This window comes from Xiphophorus couchianus, chromosome 19 (genome assembly GCF_001444195.1).
Source record: "Xiphophorus couchianus chromosome 19, X_couchianus-1.0, whole genome shotgun sequence".
Taxonomy (NCBI): Eukaryota; Metazoa; Chordata; class Actinopteri; order Cyprinodontiformes; family Poeciliidae; genus Xiphophorus; species Xiphophorus couchianus.
This window is the reverse complement of record NC_040246.1, coordinates 11598830-11622413: the sequence shown is the minus strand read 5'-3', so window position 1 is coordinate 11622413 and position 23584 is coordinate 11598830. Positions and strand designations below refer to the sequence as shown.

The 23584-nt window shown below is 38.2% G+C and overlaps 1 protein-coding gene across 2 annotated transcripts in view; it reads right to left on the bottom strand.

The window, feature by feature from the left end:
- Window positions 1–12541, bottom strand: part of fndc5a (fibronectin type III domain containing 5a) — a 33334-nt gene extending 20793 nt beyond the window's left edge. Inside the window, exon 1 of one of the 2 annotated variants that reach the window (XR_003593392.1) lies at window positions 11666–12535. Coding sequence is in view for 1 of the 2 variants with exons in the window: in XM_028001106.1 (XP_027856907.1) it covers window positions 11666–11726 (61 nt within the window). In the remaining variant the exon portion in view is untranslated. Of the gene's footprint in view, window positions 1–11665 lie in introns of both variants that reach the window. The other variant, XM_028001106.1, reaches the window with a different exon arrangement.
- Window positions 12542–23584: the final 11043 nt, after the last annotated feature.

The following is a 23584-nucleotide window of genomic DNA, read 5'->3' as shown; positions in this document are numbered from 1 at the left end:
GTAGACAGATGGAGAGTGTGACAAGTTGATCCAAAGAGTATTTAGATAAACTAATGCAGCTAGATGCAAAATAAATGATCACATTGCATTTAAACTGACCAAAAGTTTCAAAATAGCCCATATTTACTTAGTGTCATGAATTCAAGCATTTCATCATCAGATTTTAATGTATTTACGGTGAGAAGCACTCGTGTGATGATGTACTGAAGGTGGAGTGTAGGAAAGAGTAGGATCGTCTTAAAGAGACAAATACAAATTTCGTGAAATTTATGTTTGATATGTACAGCATTTTTATCTACAACTGCAGGTAACACAGTTACTTGATTGTGCTATAAAATGGCACTATGTGTCTAGACAATGCATACTGTCCCTTTAATCATGTAACAGTTCCATACCGTGCTGTGGAAGTGTTTTCCTCTACAGATTCTTCTTTTTGTTGTTTTTGTCACACTTAAATGTTTTAGATTTTCAAACAGACAAGGATGACATTAGTAAACCCAAAAAAGCAGTTTTCAAGTGATGGTTCAATCATTAAAGAAAAACACCTAGCTCCAAACCAAGCTAGCTCCATGAGAAAAGCCAATGGGCCTCCTTGTTAAATCATGAATTAAACCTAACCCCTAAAACTGCATATAGAAAGAATATTAGATAGCATACTTGTATAACTGAAAAACTGTAACAGATGTCCTTAGAGGACAACGTTTTTATAAAGCCATACATTCTGAATTCAGCAAAGTCCATGAATGTAACCGGTTTAGCGACAGTACACCCTGTTGTCATTCCTGAATTAAAACCACAAGCATACAGGGTGGTGTTCCTGCCTCCATCCAGCCCCATGGGGAGACATGGATTTGTACCACCTTATTACAGCTCTGCAGTCATTAGAAATGCCTCTCTCCCAGATTCAGGCCCCTTGGCTAGTTCTGCTCCCCAGGTTGCTAATAAGCTAGTCTGTGGGCTTGTGAGTTAGGGTGAAAACTGCCTGCTATAGCTCCATCATGTTCCAGCTCTATCTGGCCTTTTAAAAGGAAGCACCGGCCTCAGGTGTTTAGAATCACTCTGCATCATGGTGGGCTACTAATTCAGATTTAACAACGTCCGTCTCTATAAACCATGTTATGGCGCGTAAACAGTCACCCTATGTGAGCTGCAATAACCTGCTGATGGGATAACGTATCAAAGCAGTGTTAATTTGAGGAAACATAGATAAAACAGCACAACTTTTAAAGAGCACATTAACCTGCGGGGGAAATAGCAGCTATAAATTAAACCATAATGATGAGTATCTTGTAGGAGAACAAATTGCAGAACTGAATATAAGCGTGTTATGTAAACCTGTTGAGACATGTAGCTCATATTTCCTTTTTTTAAAATTAACTATTTAAAGAGAGATTAGAGTTCGGAGACTCAGAGATTAAGTGATAAGAAACAGCTTGATACTGTCAATTTCACCTGAAAGCCAAAAACATGTCAAGGCTCTACACGCCCCAACCTGAAGTCTCTCAGCTGTCAGCTTGAACTTTTCTCTGTCAAGTCTGAGGTGTAGTGAGGAGTTACACTGACCAGACATGTGGCAATCCACACCAATTTTTGGTTTCCTTTGATGTTTGCTGCAAAGATTCAGACACTCTTCTAAAGAATGTAGCACACAATTGGAAAAAAAATGCAGCAGCTTTGTTTCATAACGTTGATGTTTGTGAATCTTTTAGAAAATGGAGGAATTACAATTGCAGCATCAAAGCACATCATCTTGTTCAGTAAATTCAAATAAGGATTCCAGCAAAACTCATTTGTCAGATTAGAAGTACCTTTTGCAAATAATAACCTTAAAGGAGGTATTACATGCCTTTCATTACAGCTCGCATTTCTGTATTCAAAATGTTTTATTTGGTCTGATGTAATATTCTTATTTTAAATGTTGTATTTTTCATTAGCTGTATGGAAAGAAGCTTGTCCTAATTAACAGAAAGCTAGTTGTGACAACATCAGTTTGTGTGTAATTAATTTATAATGTGTTTCAATTTGTGATTGAGTTAAAGAAATTAATGAACTTTTCATTAACATTCTTGTTTTTTGAAGATGACTTCACATTCCTAAACTTTTATCTGTTTTTAATGCTATTTATTACTGAACCAATCGACTGAAAACCAGCCTTTCCAGTTTCTCACCAGTTGATTGGTGTATTTTTCCTGCTGGTTAACATTTTCCCTGCAAGATCTCTTCAAAATGAAGGGATTTGTTTGTTCACTTTACATAAAGAGACTACATGTGTTTTTGCAGCGCTCCAGATTCTCTGTAGAGTTAATATTCACCAAGTTGATTCAGTCCTTCGTCTGCCTAGCAACAGAGCTGAATTAATTCTGATAGGCTGAAAAGCTGTTGGTTAAAAACAAACACTGAAATTGTTTACCCTAACCCTATCCCTAACCTTTGGGAAACATTTAAGAAACAATGAATTATAAGATTCAAAATTGTGAAATGCTAAATTAGATAGTGAATTACAGTGATGTAGTAGACATTGAGCTTCTTTTTAAGCTTACTGAATAAAACTGCTGGAGGCATTTCAGACTTTATTAGGAAGCAGAAACATCTGGTAGTTAATTAAGAAGTGCTAGCTAATTTGTGTATGATCACACTGCAAAGCGTTGTCATGTTTTATAACTGATTGCTGGTAATGTGTTCGTTATTGAAGGCAGCCAGTTGGTTCACAGCCACACTTCTTACTGTCATTGCTTAAAATATAACCAAAAGCCTAAAAGAAGGCGCCTCATGAATGGAATCCCCCTTTTCTTTGTTCTTTATAATTTATTTCAGTGTCTTGCCAGATCCTTAGGATTTACAGCTGCCAGAAGAAAACCATATATCTGTATTAAATTGTTTTCCGAACCTATTTTTCCTGACTGATACGGACACTTGCGGTAAAGCCTCCCCCTCGCAGACACCCGCGCTGTCTGTGTTTTTTTTTTTTTTGTCTCTCCTGCTTTTCATCCACGTCTGTCTCTCTTCTCGCTGTATTTCTGTGCCGTGCTTCGGATCTTTTGGCAGCCCCTCCATCGTTTTCTGCTTGTAATTGACACTTCAATGGAAATCCAGCTACAGTGAGGATGTGGTGGGTGAAAAGGGGAGATGGTGACTCACTCATATACTACTTTGCTATTGATTAATCTCATCCTTCAGTTGGTTTACAGTGTAGGTTGAGAAAACGGCTGTAAAAAAAGTGTTTTAGCTTTAAATGTGGGATTATTTACAATTGGATCACTTCTTATTCGATAACCTATGTTTTTATTTGTTTAGACTATGCTGTATTTTTTTATGCATTCTCTACGGTCCCCTTTGCTTCAGTACACAGCTCTGTCAAATAATCACGCTTAATTTTTTTTCAGTCCCTCTGTGGAGGAATGAGTTATTTACTCGTGGGAAATGAATTTTCCAACCCTGCCGGGCAAAAGTGCACTGAGGTGGAAAGGGTGCGGTTGCAAAACACCATATTTCTACTTGATGAAATGTGCACACCACCAACATTCCTCTAATTAAATGTCAAAAAGCTGAGTTTGAAAATCAATGCAGCATTGTGTACAGAGAGAATGCAAGCCAGCTAATTTAGAAAGGCAAAGGAGCGCCGTGAGCCTGATTATTTGACAACCCCATTGCTAATGAAATCTATTCTCAAATTAGGAATAAGCCTCCCGCCCCGCTTTCTCCTGGCCCCCTAAGGCAAACAAGTAATATGAGATGGAGATGATAACTCTAAAAGACCTCGCAGCTTGATGTGAGGTTATGAATGTGAAATTAGCACTTTGTAATAGAAAGAAAAACTGTTAAAAAATGGAAATATTCAAGCAGCGGCGATCCCTGAATTAAAAAGGACAACTGAAAAAACGGAGATACTCCTAAATAAAAAGAAAAATAGAGTTTTGTTTAAAAAAAAAATCATGATTAAATAATAATATAAAAACTGATATAAAGACCAAGCATAAAAAACAGACAAAGCAGTTTACATGATGCTTTGCTGCAGACACAAGAGATGCAGTGAGCGTAGAGAAGGGATATTTCAACCAGTAAATCTAGTTGCTATTTGGACTTATAGTGCTGCAAGAGAGGCTCTTTAAAAAAACAGTATGAGTACGGTAACCTTCAGCCATATTTATGACCTCCTCAGCATGGTGCGGTTTCCTGTTGAGCTTGTTAAAAGGATTTTATCTGAGGGTCTAATTATCCACTGCAGCACAAATAAAATACTGACAAGAAACTTTATGCCTGCAGGTAGAAAAGCAGCTACAGATTATGACACAGAACTTGAATAAAAGCCTTAATGAGTATAAGATGTGCAGATATGCTATAAGCTTCACAATAATATTTTTCAAAACTAGTTTAAATAACTGAAGGTCTTTTCTCTGTTCACCTTAATGCTGGCGCTGGGTGTTTGGGATGTAGACTGGCGTTAGTCCATCTCATCATTTATTAAAGAGCAACCATCAAATTTGTTAATTGCTACTTTCAAAATGACTAGAAATGATCTCTGGGAAGTTGTGAATTAGTTCATTAAAGATTTGATCAATTGTAGGACTTTTTCCAAACATTTCCTACAGTAAGCGCTTTATTGAGACACAGGGATTAATTCCCAGGACTGAAATTTATAGTTAAAACAAATTTAATGGTACACAGAAGATGTCCAGTATATGTGTTGTTGAGACAGTCAATGTGCTATGAAAAGATCAAACTTTTAGCAACTAATTCTAATAATATTAACCATATTAAAATCAATATTTTGTCATTTAAAATTCCTTTAAGTCCTAAATGTAGTAATGTTGATATCTGTGACAAATTTGTACACAATAACTACAATAAAGTTTAGATACAGCAGCATTCCCTTAGATGAAACACCAGCTGAACTCTTGGATCCTCATCATGTTCATTTTGTCCCTTTTTTCTGAACTTCCAAATTATGAATCAGAAAAGTTAACAAAACTCCAACAGCCAATAAAATGATCTCTAGCCTATTTTTATTAGACAAAACTTCTAATATAGAGAAACTTTTTCAGAGGGAAGCACATAAGAAACGGGGAAAATAAAGCAAGTAATCTCCTAGGGACACACCTTTTCTACAAACCACTTAAATGTAAAACACACCATCTGGGCCACCACACAAAAAGCAGCTTTTAATAAAAAAGGATCCACACACTCCTGCATTTAAGCTATGCTTCCAAGTTCCAATGTTTGACTTTTTATTTTTATTTTTTGGTAATTCAGTCTTACTTAAAACCACAAGTGGCACCTGGTGGACTCATGTGAGGATAATAGCCCAGAAAATACTTGTTTCTTTTTCACAGACACTAACAGAGAATGCTGCTGCTTTAGGTGGAAGCACATAACAAGGAGAAACAAAATGAGGCAACTCGGCAACATCAAGAAAACCAACATGAGAAAAAGCCGTGAAATAATCAAAGAAAATTAGTGGTTGTTATTGTCGACTGCTGAAGGACACGAAGATGATGATCAGGCAACTAACTGAAAACTAAGGACCAAATTAAAACATTTATTTTAAATAAAACACGCAGCAAAGCAAACAGGGCAATGGAATTCATATGACAAAAATCCCAAAAGATACAAATGACAATCTGTGGGGGACATGCATACTTAGGCACTCTCCACTGCTGTTGATACTTTGCACAACCATGTTTCCTTGCTTATAAAAAAAAAAGTCAAGTTTCCTTTGAAATTCTGGGACACTGACATGGCCATGAAAGAAGGTCGATTCACGATTTCTCTATTTATCTATTATATTAATTATCCAGGAACTCTTTACTCTTAGAGTTTAGGAAACGCCAGACATTTTGGAGCCATTTGCCTTATTTGTATGTGACTTGCTCTTCTCTTTCCTATTTTGAAGCATCAGCAATAGAAGTGAACCTCTGTGTTACGTCATATATACACCCCAAGGAAAAAGGTAGACTGAGAATCAAAAGAACCAAAACACTCTAATGAACTCAAAGTAAAGTATAAATGGAACATAATTAATTGATAGTTTTGTAAAAATAATTACTGGTAATTTCCTTAGTTGTGACCTATGAATAAAAGATGATCTGAAATTCAACAAATCAGTGCTGAAAAATAAGCAATGTTCTATCTGGCTTTTTTAGACTTGTGAAATATTTGCCTTGTGAGACAAAATATATTTAAACTGATATTTATACAGAGCTACTGGTCTACTGAAAAGGATCATCGGATCTGGTGTGTCATGTCTCTGTGTATAAATAACATGTCACAGATGGTGAAATTATTCACCGCTAACTTCCTAAAGGTCAGATGGAAAAAACATTTACATTCTTGGAAAAAAAAAACAAAAAAAACCTCAGACCCTCCCACACCTGGGACATTTAACCGACAACGGCGTGCGTCAGAGCGCCACCATCGCCACGTCAGTCTGCTGGCATCATCGCCTCTTTCTCCCATGGGCTCAGTGTTCAAACGACGGTGCCAATCTGTCCCGATGTATCGCACAAACAACACCATCAAAGAAATGTGGTGCTAAAATCAATTTCTGACGTAAAGAGATGGCAATCTAAATGATTCTCTTTGTGCTTGAACCTCCCGCTGATCCTAATCCTCGTGTTGCTGCCTGATCTCATAACTTTTGCAAGTTTGAGTCATCGCTATTAACCACAAGGCCATTGCTCTTTTCATCTGCCTCTTGCTAAGCTCTCAGCGAGCTCAAAGAGGCTTTATAAAATGAAGGAGAGTGTTACACGGTGCCAGAGGAAAGAACAGCAGCAGATTGATACAAACACTTGGCTTTACTGTTTTTCACTTCGTCTTGCTCAGCTCGTCATGGAATGATTAAAACATAATACGCAGTGAGGGAGAGAAAATATTTTTTGAAGTCAAATATTTTATAGAAATTACAGCTTCCTCTTTGTGTTTAAAAGTATTTTCGTCTATGACTGTTTTAAGCGTTTTACACAGTTTTAGATCAAAATAAGTGCTGACTGAGGTGAAGACTTGTGCAGTTGAATATTTTGAAGCAAGGTGAAAGGAAACATTGCTGCATAATTTAGTGCTTTTCCGTCAACAATTTATAAATGTGAAACAGAACTGTGTGGAACGTTTGTATCTTTACTCATTTGTTTATTAAGGACTTGCTTTCTACTCCTTGAAGTAATCTTGAGCAATAGTGCTATTTTTCTGAAGGTGCTTTTATAGTTATCTTGGATTTAGTTTAAACTTTGGACACCTTTCCTTTCATATGCAAAAGCAGAGCTGAAATTATCTGCAGTTTGATTTCTTCTGCTAAAGAATAAAATATGTACTGTCTACTTTACTATAATAAACGTTGGAGTAAAGGGAAAGTTGAATCGCTTTGAGAAATTAGAAAGGATAACGCTAAGAAAAGATCAGCCATTATGCATTGCTCAATAACATTCTTACCTGCTCCCATTCCCAAAGATCAACATGGTTAAATTTTGTTTAAAGTATTTAGTGGGAATTAGGTTGGCTTGGTTTAATTTATAAAAATAAACTGAAGCATAATTTCCAGATGAACTGGACCAGGAGTCCTGAATGTTCCTCTAAAGCTGACAATGGACCTTTCCTGTCAGTCAAGCAGCAATCCCTCGTCTAAAATGGAGCATGTGACTAAAAGGCAAAGCAGAGAGCATATGAGTTTTTACTATACAGTAGTAACGTATTTTGTGGGAGTTCTTTTTTAGATAAAAGGTCATTTTCCGCCTTTTTTTGCATTTCTCCAACAGCACATCCACTCTAAGGCATTCATTAAAATTACATGCTTTACGATCGCTTACTGTGAGAGACGGAAGGTGGGACTTTAATACAAAAATGTATGTATAATGAAAAGTATGTTTAAGACTTGCTTAGATTAATTACACTCATTCGGAGCATAATATATTTTTTTAAATGATTAATTAATGATTATTTATTAATCATTTTTAATGGAGCAGAAAGAGAACCTGACTCAGGGAGACATTTTCTAAAATATCCTCTTATTGAGGAGTTTTCATTTTTTGACTCTAAACAGTGATCAAACACCAAAAGCTTCCGGATTTTCTTCATGCTCATAAAAGGCATGAAAACCAGAAGTTCTCATCTTTAAAGCATGTAAACGAATCAACAAACAAGAAGCTGTTTGATGTTGTTTTTTGTTTGAAAGAAATCAGATAAAGGCTAGGGGCTTTATTACATAAATACAGATAATCTTTTTATTTCTTTATTTTCTATTTTATTCAGAATGTCTGCACCCGAACAGGACGTCTGCAGAATCCTTTTCCTTTTGTTGTCAGTTTCTTTTGTTAAATTTGCACAGCTATGGTTTAATTTAATCTGTTCTGGTTTTTTTTTCCGCATTCTGCTTTTTTCTTCATACTTGCTCCAAACTTATTTATTGTTACACCTGTCCTGTTTCTTTCTCTCTCTGTTAATTTAATCAAGTTTTTCTCCAGTTTAGGTTCTGCCTTAAACCTCTGCAGCATGTTTGTTAATGTAGAGCTTCTTACATGTCTGCAACACATTTTTATTTGTTACAAATGTTTTTTCTGTAAGAATTGCATTGTGTTTAGTCCGTTTTATTTTAAGAGATGCTCTGAAACACAAATTACCATGTTTGCAACAACCAAGAGGAAGCAGTGTGACCTAATGTGTCACATAAAATCTCCCCTAAAACTGCAGAAAAAAAAAATCCATACAGCTCAGATGGACGTTTGAACAGCTGGTGAAGAGGAGAAGCAAAAAAAGCAAAACATATAAAACGTTAATCACATCCAATCAGATCTGGTGGGAAGCTTTTGGTTAACAGCCTTCAAGCTATTGAGATGAGAAAACTATTCAAACGATTCAAGATGAATTGGAACAGATTCTTTCCATAAAGCAGTGAATCAGCACCCAGTGCCAGGACAAAACCCTAGACTTTGGCAGACATGACCACTGAAAAGTGCTGCACGTAGAATCCTTTTTTTTTTTTTTTTTTTTACTCTGCTCTGAAACATGGGGGACTTTTCACACTTTGCAAATACACACCGAAATCCTTTTGGTTGAAACTTTTAGCCCTGTGTTCTCCAATTTTAATGTGACACAAAATAGCTTTTTCTAATTTAACCACATTCACTTGGTAGCTCTGATAAACATAAACCGATCTGCAGATTCTTGAGGTTTAGGGCACATTAATGTGGCGGGGAGGAAACTGGAACTGAACCTTTGTCTCTTTGAAAACAAGGCAGCAACACTTCGCATGGAGCCACTGTTGCCCTGCTTTGTAAACCTCTGTATGATTCTTTACTTGATGATGATTAAATAAGGAATATTTAGTTTACTGGTTTCAATCTATAATCTACTGGGATTTCAAAGAGTTGATGATGCCGTGCATGCTAACCCAGTGTCTTTGGAAAAGTAGCAGTCCCAAAGCATTACAGATCCTCCACCTTACTTTGTAATATTTATCCTTTGTTTCACAACAAGCCCATATGAGTCGGTGAAAAAGCCAATTATAGTATAATCTGACCAAAACACATGGTTTCAGATAAAGAGTTTAGTAAAATCCTCTAGTTTATGTGTAGCAATAGGACCATACCGCTTATTCAGTGTGCTGGAGAGATAATATAACCTATGGTCAACAAAAAAAAAAAAAACCTTCATTTTATCATTTTATTTGTAAGTCGGTTATACAGAAAGTTGTGGATTTCTCGTCAAATTGCGCTGCTTGTATTTTTGTTTAAAAAAAAAAATAAAATATATATATATATATATATATATACACATATATATATTCTTGATGTCGGATTTCTTCACTGAATAAATGTCTGATTTATAATACATGTATTTTTGTGTGTAGTATATTTCATATACTAAATAAAAAAAAAAAAAAGTTTAATCAAAAGCTTCTTAAGCTTTTCTACCAGTGCATCTGTAAAACACAGTCAACAAAACAAAGTATTTCTAAATAATATGCTATTGTAAATTAAATACCATGTACATTCGCGGCTGTAAAATGGCCTCAAAGAGTGGTTTCCCTTCATGGAAGCCAGGCATTACCCCAGGAGGTCCAAAGGGTGGGGCACAATTAAATTATTTGTCTCAATAAACTGTGCAAGTCTGTGTGTATCAGAGAGCAGCAGCCTGGTGATCCATCATCAGTGGTGAGGGTGTGAAAGTGGGAGGATGATGAGCGAACCAGAGGAGCATGCTGACGGCAGGAGCGAAGAGAGGCTCTCCATCTCTGCGAGCGCTCCAGAGTGCGGCATAGTTTGGGCTTTTAAGATGGATGTTTAATGGATGCATGTTGGAAAAAAAACAGCACTCACACTGGATGCGTTTGCGGCATTTCCGTGCAGCAGCAGTCCCCTATTTCTAATGATCTGGAGTCTTTCTTGAAATAACACATACGATATTTAATTTTTGCTAAGTCAGCTCTGATTGGCGATTGCAAGGTCAGATACTGAAAACCTCCTTTTTTTGTTCATGCATCAAAACTGAAAACTTCCACCATTTCCTGTCTGTCAAAGGAAATGTGTCGATAGACTTTTTTTCTCATCTAGACCAGCTTTCCACAATCATTGAGCTAGAGGACGGGCACACCCTGGACAGGTTGCCAGTTTGTGACAGAACAACCCCCAGTTGACCTGCTATCCATATTTTTGAACTGTAGGTTGAAGCCAGAGAACCTGAGAACTCACACCTACACCCTGAGAACATGCAAACTCTATGCTGAAAGGCCCTGACTGGGATTCAAACCCAAGACCTTCTTGCTGAAAGGCAGCGGTGCTAGCAACTGAGCCAGATCAGACCACCTGTGAGAGATTCTTTTTATACCTGATGCATAATAATTGGCAATCTGTTTATTCCTTCAATTTGAAAAGTACTACCTCAATCAAAGAATCTGCAATACATTTTATTGTCTTTTTGGTATTGTTGCGCATTTAGTTTCATGAAAAAACCAGAAATAGCAACTTATTTTTCTCTCGTTTATGTAGTGTAATTGAAATACTCCACAGTCCTTCATTTGTGTGAGCTGTAGAGCATTGTTTTCTCTTATGACTATTTTTATTACAGGTTCTCATTTTTCTCTCTTAAAGTCCTCTGAACATTCAACACATTTCTTTCTTTTTTTCACATCGTTGTCAATTAAATTAGAAAAAGAAAAATAGAACAATTGGTTAGAATTTTAAGCCAAATTTGTGAGCTATTGGCCAGGAAAAGCCTAATCATCGCATTTTCATTAATGAACTCAAAGGAAATTCCCCAGAAAATGCAGTTTTTCAACACTTTGGTCAACTGAAACAAAAAGAGCCTTAGTTGTCTAAGAAATTTACGATGTTTGCCTTGATGCTTTTGTATGTTATGAGCTTCACAGCTCAGGTTTATTCCCATTAACACACAGAGGCAGCAGCAGCAGCAGCAGCAGTGTGTCACAGGTCAGTTCCGTCTCCACATCACTCCACATGTTCCTCCATGTTTCTCTGACCAGCTGCAGAATGTTGTAAACACTCAATGAGAAGCAACTGCAACCCAACACACACCAGAGTCAGCATCACCTCGCATGCCGATGGAAACCCCCCCGCAACGAATGCTGCGTTCAATTTCGCAGTAAATGATCACCACCGCTCAGATTCACCTGGGGTGAAAAAAAAAAAAAAAATCTCTCCCACGCCACAAAACTTACCCGCCGTGACTCGAGAGACGCCGAGGCAGCCGCTGAGGACGAGCAGGAAAAATCTCTCCATGATATCTCAAACGCTCGGACGACGTGCGGTCCCATTTATTTACTCGGGCCGTGTTACGCTGCTCGGCATCCACGGCTGTTCACGCGTGCAGTCTGGACGGGCAGCAAGGGGGAGCGGTGGGGAGGAGGGGGGAGAAACACGGCGACTCCTCAGCACCCTGGGCAGCACCTCACGGCTCACTCAGCTGCCTGCGATTGTCTGCAGAGCTGCAGCCAGCATCATCATCTTCATCATCATGGACTGCGCCGTTTCACATGCGTCCAAGATGTGCACCAGTCAGATCCCTCCTCCAGCTCAGCAGCCTTCGGCTGCATCTGCAGACTGAAACGCGCTGGCTTTGTGTGTGAGGTTCCTACGGCTTAGAAATACAGCCGGGCTCGACAAATAAAAAATTTTAGCAAAAAACCCCCCCAAAAAAACAAACAAACAAAAAACCGCTTATTTTCTCTAGTCATGCCGAGGATTTGGCAAAGCTTTCCCCGTCGTATGGGTTTGAAATTGCAGCCAAAAGTTGCCGCCAAACACCGAACCTGACCCCTAGAGCGCGGCGCAACCGTGTGGGATGAGCAGCTGATCAAGTGAAAACTTGTCACCAGCAGCCCTCTCACGCCCCTGCTTCACTTTGCCCACTTGGTGAGCCAGATCTCTCCGAATTATCGCTGCCCACTCTTCTATTAAATATGCATACACTTTCCCACGCAAACAGTCGCCTCTGTGGAAACGCGTTTCTCCACTTCACAAGCAGACACGTGTCTCTTGACTTCGCCACCGAGTTGACACCCGCCTCTCCACCTCAGGTTTGTTTGCGAAGCGCCCGGAGCGCACGGCGAAGCGGGCGCAGAGGTCCGCGTTACAGTACCTGATAGGTTCCCCGCAGCTCGCTCCAGGGCTCGAAGCTCTCCGGGATGTTTGTGTGTTTGTTTCTGCCCGTGTGCGTGTCCCGAGTCAGGAGACAGCCCACTGTCCCCTAGCAGTGTCCCCAAGAAGTGCTGACTTCGCCTAGCTGTGCGCCTCGATCCACAGCCAGCCGCTGCCTCTGACGTGTTACCAGGGAACAAAGCAGGTGGTGGAGCGAAGGGGTTATTGTTCCGTTTTTAACATGCTTCACTCTCCTCTCCCCTCATCTGCACGTTCGCATATAAAAAGGAGACAGTGAGATTGTAGGAGCAACTATTGCAAGCCATGAAACTTTATCACATTTTGTCATTAAACAGTCTCTGACTTGAATGTATTTTATTCCGATTTTGCTACTTAAGATATGCTGTGGTTTTGCTTTTAGTCATTCTTGGCTCGGGATAGCACTGAATACAGTCAAATACAATCAATTACTTTTCTATCAGTGAAGCTGTACACGTTTACATCTAAACGAGTTTTATAAAACAATTAAGAGAGACCAGCTAACCCAACATACACTTAGGTTGCAAAACAATTTCCCTATAGCTTTGAACACATATAAATGCAAATTAGTAGGTGAAATATGATATTCATGCCTATTGGTGTATGGAATGTTTGTCCTGCTCTGTGCTGATAATCATTTAAAATAGAGCTGCACAATTTCAGAAATTAGTTCTGAGAGTTGAGACTATTAGAATAAACGTTCTAATGACAACCTTTGTCAGATGAAACATACGAGGCCACATTTGTGTATTATAAATATTGTTTTTATTGGTCTGATGCAATATCCTGATCTTAGATGTCATGTTTTCAACTTACATCATAATTAGCTAAAATAAAGGCACAAAAACAGGAATTTGTGTGTAAATAATTTATATAATGTGTTTCTCTGTGTGAATTGAGAACCGGAAATAAATTGACTTTTTCATAATACACTAATTTATTGATTATGACTGTACATCCAACTGGAAAAATCTATTATCAATACACCGAGAGTGTACACATAACATTTGAAATATTTTACCACGTATTAAACCCATGAAGAGCTTTGCAATTACAGTATTAGACACAATTTAATTGTGATTCAGCTCTAATTTAAAGTGCTTTTTTATAAATAGTTCTTTAGACTCCCTGAAGGTTTTTCCAAGTGTTTTACTTAAGCTTTACCTGCGGCTTTTTAAATACCATTTTATATCCCATTTATGTGCATTAGTGTTAAAATACCACATGTTGTAATCCTCGCGTTGCAAAGTTAAATCTGCTTTTATTGTGGCTTTTATATTGCTAAAACTGCCTGGTGGATAAATTCAAACGAAGCCCCACGATATGATCTCCCGGTTGAATATTACAGAAACTGAGCTGCAGCATGGAGGAGCATCCAGCTTACTCAGATGTTCTGATTAAATTTGAAGCTCAGACACACAAGGACTAAAATGTCAACCGTTTCTTTACTTTGTGAGGGTGAGACTATCGGAGATCTCTCAGCCTCCCGGGCCAACAGAATGTTAATGGCCTTTAAATTCAGCACTCAGCAAACACATAAAGGACTCAACCCAAGCGGGTAATTTGTTCCTGGAAATTGGCCTCTTTGATACTTTACATTCCTCACAGTTAAATGCAGATGAAGCAGAAAGTCAGCTGTAAATCTCATGTCTTTGTGGCTGTTCAGGTTCTCCTCGGTGAGCGGAGGCCTGGTTTGTCTCAAGTGTGTCTGTTTGTTCTTTGCTGAGGGAGAGACATTTGTATGCTGTCCTAATAAAAGTGGGAGCAGGAGGCCATGACGTAGAACGTCAGTGTAAAGATAGAGTTTACTCTCACCCTGCACCCCTTTGAAGCATCACTTCTGTTGATGCTGATGTGAGCCGCTCTCTGCGGGCTTAAGGCAGAGTCTCCATCCAAACCTGCGAGTGTTTGACGGTCAAAAGGGATGAAAAAGTGGCTTGGAGATGAATTTTCTCACACTTAGAGTTTCATTTTCAAACATTCAGCAAGTCAATTGGCTTGGACAACGTTTTCCATTTCCCCTAGAATATACTTGAGCAAAAACTTGCTGGTGGAGTTAATCTGAGGCCATTTTATGGAGATAAATGGGCGGCAAAGATCTAACATTTTGCCCTTAATTACATTAATAAAGCAATTCACTTTTATAGCTTGTGGTGTGGATTGTGCAGCTCTCTATGTGTTCTCTCCTTGTAAGGCCTAACATTTTAAGTGTTTGCCCATGTGTTTACAGTTGAGCTTTACTCTTTCAATGTTCAGACGATGGACTGATCAGAGTCCTGTGAGATCTTCACAGCTTTGGTTATTGTTCTGCAGACAAACTCTTTAAATGTCTCTACAACCTTCTGCTTTCTGTTTGTTCACTAATATCTTCTAACAAACCTCTGAGGGTTTTACAAAACAGATGTACTTCTAATGGCTTTGAATTAGACACAAGCAATCTTTATTTACTACTACTGTAAGTAGTTGTTTACACTGGAATTTTGATTGGGGTATCATAAAGAGGGCTAAAACAAAATCAACCAACCTTTTGAGATTTATACTTGTTTCCATAAATATATTGAATTTAACATAAAAGTTATGCACTATTTTATGTAGGTTTATCATATAAAATCCCAACTAAAAACCAATTTATATTTCTTATTGTAACATAACAAAACGTGAAGAAAATCCAGTGTTTTAAATTCTTTGAAGAAAATGTGACCTTTGTGGATTTAGTGTTTTCTTAATCATTCAGTTTGCTTAAAAGTCAGAGTTTATGGATGTTGGAATAAAAGTTATAGTCATGCCCCAACAACCTACTGCTGGGAATAAAAACTCTTTGATTGGTCAGCAGAAAATCTTAATCCCGAGCCTCCGTTATGGGACATATATTCATTCTTTAACTGGAAAATATAAAATCCTGTGCATATTATAGCTGGGAGCATCCTCCCATGGCTGTTAGAGACAATTGACAAAAAATTTAATGCATTTAATTTAAAATTGCTGAGGCATCCAGTGATAATCAATTTGACTCACATAGTACGGGCATCACCAAGCATTACAACCAGAGTAGATTATTAAAAAAAAAGAGAAAGATGAGGGCTGTGACACAGTTGGTAAAATCCGCAACTTGATTTGGCATTTCTTTCTTTAAAAACAGAACAAATCAGCATGTAGGACACCTTGCCATGAATATTTTACACGCATCAATATTTCTCGACTTGACACTGGAGCTTACGGGGACTTTTCTGCCTCTCAGAATGATTTTGAATTATGAGCTCTGGCAGGTTGCTCAGAGGTGGCAACCCGGACCAGGATGCAGAGAGGGCAGGATGGCAAGTTTTGTTCCTGTCTCAGCCTGATAAGATTGGGAATCTGGCCCAGAGAAAGGAGATTCAATAAATACAAAGCTGTGCCAACTGGAGTTGGAGGGAGGGTGGGGGAAGGGCTGGGCTGGGCGGAGAAAAATGATAATTTATTCATAAAGTTTCAAAAACCCTCTCCGACTTCTCTGCTTCTCTTTAGTCTCAGTTTGAAAAGTTTGATTGGCACTCAGTGTTGACACATTAAGACGCTCCAGTCCATTAATTCTGCTGACACGTGGAGCAGCTGTAGCTGCAGATGATTGAGTTCTTGTTCGTAATCCCATTACAGCGCAGCAGATTCAGAGTTCATTTGCAGCTTTGTGCGAAGACATGCTTCCATCTGAAAATGGGACAAATCAGAATTGGCAGTAGCTCGGCGACTCAAAGCTCCTCATGGCAGCACATCAAGGGAGAAAGTTTTAACGGAAAAAATAACAAATATTAAAGTAATTTTAACTGGCATCAAAAAAAAAAAAAAAAAAAAATCTAACAAATTTGCTGTAATAAGAAGAGAGACCATTCTTCTGTGTTCAGTCTATTAATACTCAGAGGTCGGATGAAGAGATACTTTATGATGAATAATAAAACTATTTAGTTGCATTTGTCAAATGGTCGTCTTATTTTAGTCCAGCTGAAAACGTAGGCAGGTTTTTCAAGCTTTACTGCTAATTATCTGCTCTACTGTAAAACTTGATTAAGTCACATTTTTAAACTAATTAGTCTTAAAACTTATGAAAGGATAGGATTCAGTATTTTATTGAAGCCAACATAAAATTTTACACTTAATTGACCCAGCAGATAACAAATACAATACAAAAATTGAAACTAAAACTACACACAACTGATAAAAGAAATTTTAACTTGCTTGAAACATATAAACTATTAGGAGCTTGCAGGTCTTCCAGAGGCCAACCAGAAAATATTTTTAGATTTATTGTCAATTTTTGCAATTTTTTCTGATCTAAAAGGAAAGAGTTGAAAAGGGGACTGGCGTCAGTTTTCTGACAGTAGCCAGAGTAAGAAAGTACAGTGCTTCTCCATCAAATTCTGTCTCTGTGGACATGATCGTTCTCAAAGCCATCTCTCAGCTTGGATGCTAGCTGATTTTTTTGCACAAGCAGCTCTCTGATTGGGCCGTGCTGCTGCTGCTTCTGGCACAACTTGTAGATATTCAGAAGTTCTCATTTGGATCACAACCAGATTCCTTATACACTAACTACACTCAAAATAAGGACAATTTATGAGGCTGATATAAACTGAACATTTAAAGTTACTGAATATGGGGACATGGGCGATGAACTTCTTTTCTCAGTGAGAAAGGTTTCTGATGAATAAAGAGTTGAGTCCACAGACATGAGCTCAGAAAAAAAGTTAAGTTGTGGGCTGGAGTAGAAGTAGATCAGACATGGACTACAGGGTAATCATGCAGTGTTATGCAGTCATCTTCTGTATTGCCTTTTAAGATGAGTCCTAGAGTAACATTTTAATTAATAGCTCTGTAGAAACTCACACAGCCTTATATAGGTTGGTTTCTGTTAGAGACTGAGAAGGTCGAAGGTCAGAATTTTTGAGAGAGACAAAAATCAACACCTACTGAAGTCATAATTCTGATGTAGAAATTCAGTGCAACTGGAACAGCAGCTTCAAATCCATACAGCTTTGAGTGAGTTGCCCCAGAAAGAGGAATTTGGATGTGAGAATGACTTCAATTATCCTGAGTTGGGCACTTTGTAGGTATACATTTGTAGCTAGCTTCATTATCATGCACTCCAACACTGAATATATATGTTTCCATGCAGACATTGTGCATTCACCCTGTGTCTATTTGGTGCAATGGGATACAGAATGTTATTACTCAAATTCTCAACACATTTCCTGAGCACGGCAGATAAATCTGAGAGATTAAAGTTGAGTTGACTCCTGGTTTTGGGTGGACTTCTAATTGATTTGTTGGGCTTGAGACCAAAAAATCTCTACAAACAGATCATAAGATGAAGATGTAAAGTGTGATGAAACTTGACGGAACAAACTTATTTCCACTCCTGATGATGATTTGTGTCTCATTAATTCGTTTCCTCACTGTGGTTGGGTCATGAAGCAGCCGCCGTGTAAGTCAGGATTTCTGGGTTTAGGCAGAGGACAGCTTGGTTTTGAATCATGATCTCTTCAGATCCTCACTTTGAGTGTGATCTGGTGATTTTGGAGTCTGAGTCAACTGTTTTGCTGTGAGGCATTGTGAATCATCAAGAGATACTGTTTCCAGAAGGGAGTGTGTGTCAGCTGCAAAAACATTTGTCAAATATGGCAAAGCAGCAACAAGATAGATGGCAGAGAGAATCACTGCTATCCTCCAGTCTCCTCTTCCTCCCCTCATCTTTCTCTCTTTAAAAAAAATATACATATATATATATATATATATATATATATTTAAGGTTCCTTGAGCATGCATGTGCAATGGGTCAAAACAGCAGGCCTTGAGCTGTATAATCACCTTTTTGTGCTTGATTTTCCATCTTAGCCATTGTTTCTTACTGAAAACTGAATTCATGCGCCAACTCCTGACGTTCTGCCTAATGAATTCCAACTCCTGACAGCTTCCTTTGTGATGAGATAATCAATGTTATTCACTTCGCCTGTCAGTGGTTTTAACTGTGCTGCTGAGTGGCAGACGCGCATTTGTCAATTAGCTGGATTTTGTCAGAGAATATCTCCCTGACAATGTAATTATTAGGCTCTCATTCTGCCTGTTCAAAGCATTGCTGCGCTTACTTTCTCTAGTGAGGTTTTATAAGTACGTGAAATATATTTAAGCCTTCCTGCCTGCAGATAAAGAGGTGAAGGTCAGAGGACTGGAAATAACTGAAAGCGAAAGTTGATGCTGGCTTAAAACAGAAAGAAAATAATATAAGTAAGGGGAGAGGTGGATATAAAGATATAAAACACCTTCTTCTGTCTCCTCCTCATCCTCCTCAGCTCCTTGTTTTAGTTAACTGGTTCTGAGGAATTAAAAACTCATTAAACTCAGTTTCAACTCCTGACCCTTAGATTGGCTTATTTCTCTGCCCATTGTTTGGCTTTTTCTTCTTTTATCATCTTAAAATTGTGGCAGTGCTTTATCTAGCCATTCCCAGCCTATCGCCCCTCTTAGTACAGCGTTCTCTTTGAAAATGAGTTCCCGATATCATCTCGCAGCCTTTTAAGATATTCCCTTTTGAGATTTGAGACTTCAGGTCAGAGCGGTTCTGCATGCAAAAAACAAACCAAAACAAGAAAAGAACATTAAATAAACAGAAGAAGAGACAGCAGGATTCACAGCTTTGACGCTTTAACTAACACCCTAAGTGGCTATGCACTGTTGAAATGAGTGTCACGGGTGAGTCCAACTCGACTGATTTCACTTTCAGAAATAGTACAGTGCAGCCAGAGTATTTTTTCTCTCTCTCTCTCTGTGAAGACAGTTTAATTGGGCACGTTTTGCATCTCAGAGCACAACTGAAACTACTTTTTTTTTTTTTTTTAAAGAGGCCTAATTTGAATAAAACTGTCTGACTCAGCTGCCTCACCTATTCATCACACATGTAATCTCTATTGAAATGAGGAAGAGTTAATGCCTGGTGGAAGGAATATAACAAGTTTCTGTTTATTGAGTATTGTTTAAAAATGTCAGCAGCAATGAGAATGTTTTATTGCCATGATAGCATCACCAGATGGTTCTGCAGCCATCAGGAATTGAGCTTATTTGCAAGATCCAATTGGAAATATGTATATTTAACGAGCACTTTAAATGCAGGAAAACACCACAGAATTACTTTTCACCTTCTAGAACTGCTTTCCTGCCAGGCTCTTTAAATATGTCCTTCTGGACCATAGCATGAATGCTGACAAAATGACTACATGACAAGATAAATTATCATCTATAATTCATGTTTACCTGTTAAGTTTCATATTAAAATTCTTCATAATTCTCATTTCTGTCCTTGGGAATCCTGGTACGGAGAGTTGTTCGATCTGAACCTTGGTCCCATTTCCTCTTTCATTCTTGTCACAGATTAACATAGATATTAAAGTTAAAAGATAACTATCAGCAGGCAAAGTATCCTTTGCCTGCTGAATGTTGGTCAAATCTTTCATAATGTTGTATTAGTATTTTGAATGTTAAATTCTCTTTTCATAAAACTTAAAACCTTTCGGGTACAGTAAAAATTGTTTCTTTTGTTTGTTAGGGATTTGTTTGTGTATTTCTGTAGCCCAATTACTCACTAATTAATGAAAATGAATACTTAATTACACTGATTATTAGCTCCCATTGATTCTTATCAGAGTTGTGAATGAAGTGTAATTATCTCTAATTGGTTAAATACATCCTAATGTTGAGAGATAGACAGGAATCTCATTATCTTTCTTTAAATGTGTGACACAGATTACTCAGAGGAAATTTAAAAACATTTCTTGAGACTGGTTTTGATAGTGATTTATTTGGCATAGTCTGCTCACTCTACAAAACAAAAAAGATTAGATTATTCCCAATGGGACTACCAAAGCTACTGCTGATCCAATACCTACCAAAAAAAATCATGCCATTAGCAACATTTTCCCCATAGCCTTCATCAAAGCTGCCTCTGGATCCGCCTGTACAGAGAGCTCTCAGTTTGCACCGATCAGCTGAGATGAAACAACAAGGATTGATTGGGAAAACTCCCCTAAGCTGCTTCTGCTTTGTGACACTTTGACTCCAAATCCACTGAAGACTCAGTTCTCCAAAAACACATTTGTATGGATAGCGAGAAGAGGGAAGGAATGTCATAGGATGACATCATCTTTGTATATTACAAAAATATTCATAAAATACCAGCATGAGCAATGTGTTGCTCTTTACCACAAAGAGCCGCCAAACTGGTTTGTTATTTTATGTGGAGATGAAAGTGCTCGTTTTACTCATGTCTCAGTGGTCTGTGACTGTGGAGAGGTCATTGTGTCCTGCTTGGCACTGATGGAGCTGTCACATCCACTGTTGTCACTGATGCTCCCACTGAGAAACGCTCACACAGTTACCGGCTTCAGAAATGGGTTTCATGAATAAAAATACACTCATGTACTTTTATTGTGCAAGAAGTTCTGTGTCATCTGTCATTTCTTTAGATGCTTGTCAAGTGAAAAGGAAACGTGGCAAGTCTTCTAACAATCTGAAAGTGGGGCGTGTATGTCTATCCGACCCCCTTCCTTCTGACACCCCTAAAAAAAAGAAAATCCTTTACAACAAACTATATGGAGAGTCTACTTGTGTATAATTTGTGTGAAGGCTTCAGAATCTTGTTTATAGACAAACAGCTCCACGCAGACCAAGGAACACATCAGAAGTTTTGGAGATGGTTGAAGCAGGCTGAGGTTATGGAGCAATATTCCCAAATAGAAAAATCTGAGGTTGCACCATTCAACCCATCATTAGAAAACAGGAAGAATGTGACACAATTACAAATCTACCAAAAGATCCACCTCAAGTGACAGAATGGGCAAAGAGAACCATAATCAGAGAAGAAGCCAAGAGACCCACAGTAACTCCAGAGAAGCTGTGGGGATTCACACTACAGGTTGAGAAATATATGATTTAATCTGCTTTTGCCTTTCTGATTCACTTCCATGTTTCAGATAATAAAACTTAACATTAAGATCAGAAATAGGTAACATGAGTAAATAGAAAGGGAAGGCAAAATAAAAGTTATCTATAAAAAAGAACTTTGCCTTATATGAGAAAGGTATTCCCTCCATCTGTTAAATTATAAATTAACTGGTTGAACTGTCAAGACTCATATCTGATAAAGAGCTTGACTCATGACTGTAGAAGTAGGCTGCAATATCTCAAAAAGCAACAAATCATGACCTGGCCTAAAGAATTTCAAGAACAAACAGGAAATAAATTCATTGACATATTAACCTCTAAAGGGTTACCATGACATTTCTAAAGGTGAGGTAGTCCAGTGTGAGCCTTTGTCCACCACAAATTAACCCTGAACCAGTGGTGAACCTTCCAAGGACGGGTGAATTTAATAAAAGACACTGCATGGGCAAAACTCTGCTCATCTTATGACAGAATGGGGAACAGATTCTGATTAGAGTTAATTGTCATCCTGGCATTTTTAACACTTAATTGAAACCTATTTTGTTGGTGTTGTTGAGCCAGAAAAAAAAAATCTTTCTTTTTTATTATGTTATAAGGTTCTCATTCATAGGAGCTTATTAAGTCACAATTATGCAACTAATATGGATCTTAATGAACAGTTAATGGCTGATTTGTGTGCTGTAATATAAAACGCTATTCTTCTGAGATACTTGAGTTGATTTGCCATAAAACTTCCCATCTGCCTGCTTGCCAATGTTACAATCCCTTCCTGAACCTTTCCCTGTATTTGTTCTCATTGACCCTTATTCTGCTTGCACCTCCTCCTCTCTTTAAGAAATCCATTTGATCAAATCTATGGAAAAAGAAAACCCAGAGTCATAAAGAGTAAGATTTCTTTAAAGCTCTCTCCAGGCCAGCAGATGTCCATGTGCGCACCTACTTCCACGAAACATGAAAAGTTGAAGATTGGCAAAATAGATGGCCGTGGCTCACAGAAAACGAATAAAAGCAAATAATAGCAACAGGAGGATTGCTCTAGCAACGATACGCAGCCACGCTGAGCTCGCGGGGGTGGATTCAGTGGATGAAGAAATGTAATTATGGACACAACTATGTTGTCATGTGCCTTCTGAAATAGCACATTGGTTGGTGTGTTTGTGTGGTTTCACCATCATTCTGGTTGGCTTGCCTATTTGTTGGATGATGCTGCAGTTGTTCTCTGATAAGCTCCTTTTTCACTTTATTCCATCGTATTTTACATCAAGAAGTAATTTTCCATTATTGTTTACACACTTGTTGTGTTCAGTTGGAGCAGATTTGTATGTTGGCTCCAGTCTTGGTTTACTTGAGATCCGCAAAAGCATGCATGAAAAAATAAGACTGTAGGATCATATTGAGTCTTGGAAAGTATATATGGAAAGTTTGGAAATTCAGTGGCTTTGTAAATTTACATCTCTCCTTGTTGCTATGAAAGTTTTGTAAATTTTCTTCATCAGTGCTCTACAACATCCAGATGTTTCCCTCCTCTTTTTGGTTACATCCTACCCATCATCCTCCTCTCCTGTCTCTCAGTGCTGAGCTCAAATTTAAAGGTCCACCAAGTACCAGTTTGTTGGAAATAAGAACTCTGAAACAGAGGTCTGCAGGCTTATTGACTGTTACATTTTTCCACCACATTTGAATTTCAGTTTTTGCCGATGATTTCACATCTGTCTCTGTAAAAGATTCCCTTTTATGTTGGCTAAACCAATGGCTTTTTGGACTGACATGAAGAAAAAAATTGACTCATGCCAATGTCATTACCATCGTGATAATCAGCTTGAAATCATCCAGACAGCCAATTTGAAGTGCAGTGTTTAAATTGTGTGAAGCATGTGTCTGGTGACATGTCACGGACGGCTTTCTCACAGGGACTCAACACGATTTGTCTCATGAAATCAGAGTTTGCGTCTGTCAACATTTTCTACTCCCCTCACACTTGCTCTGCTGGGTTTTCTTGC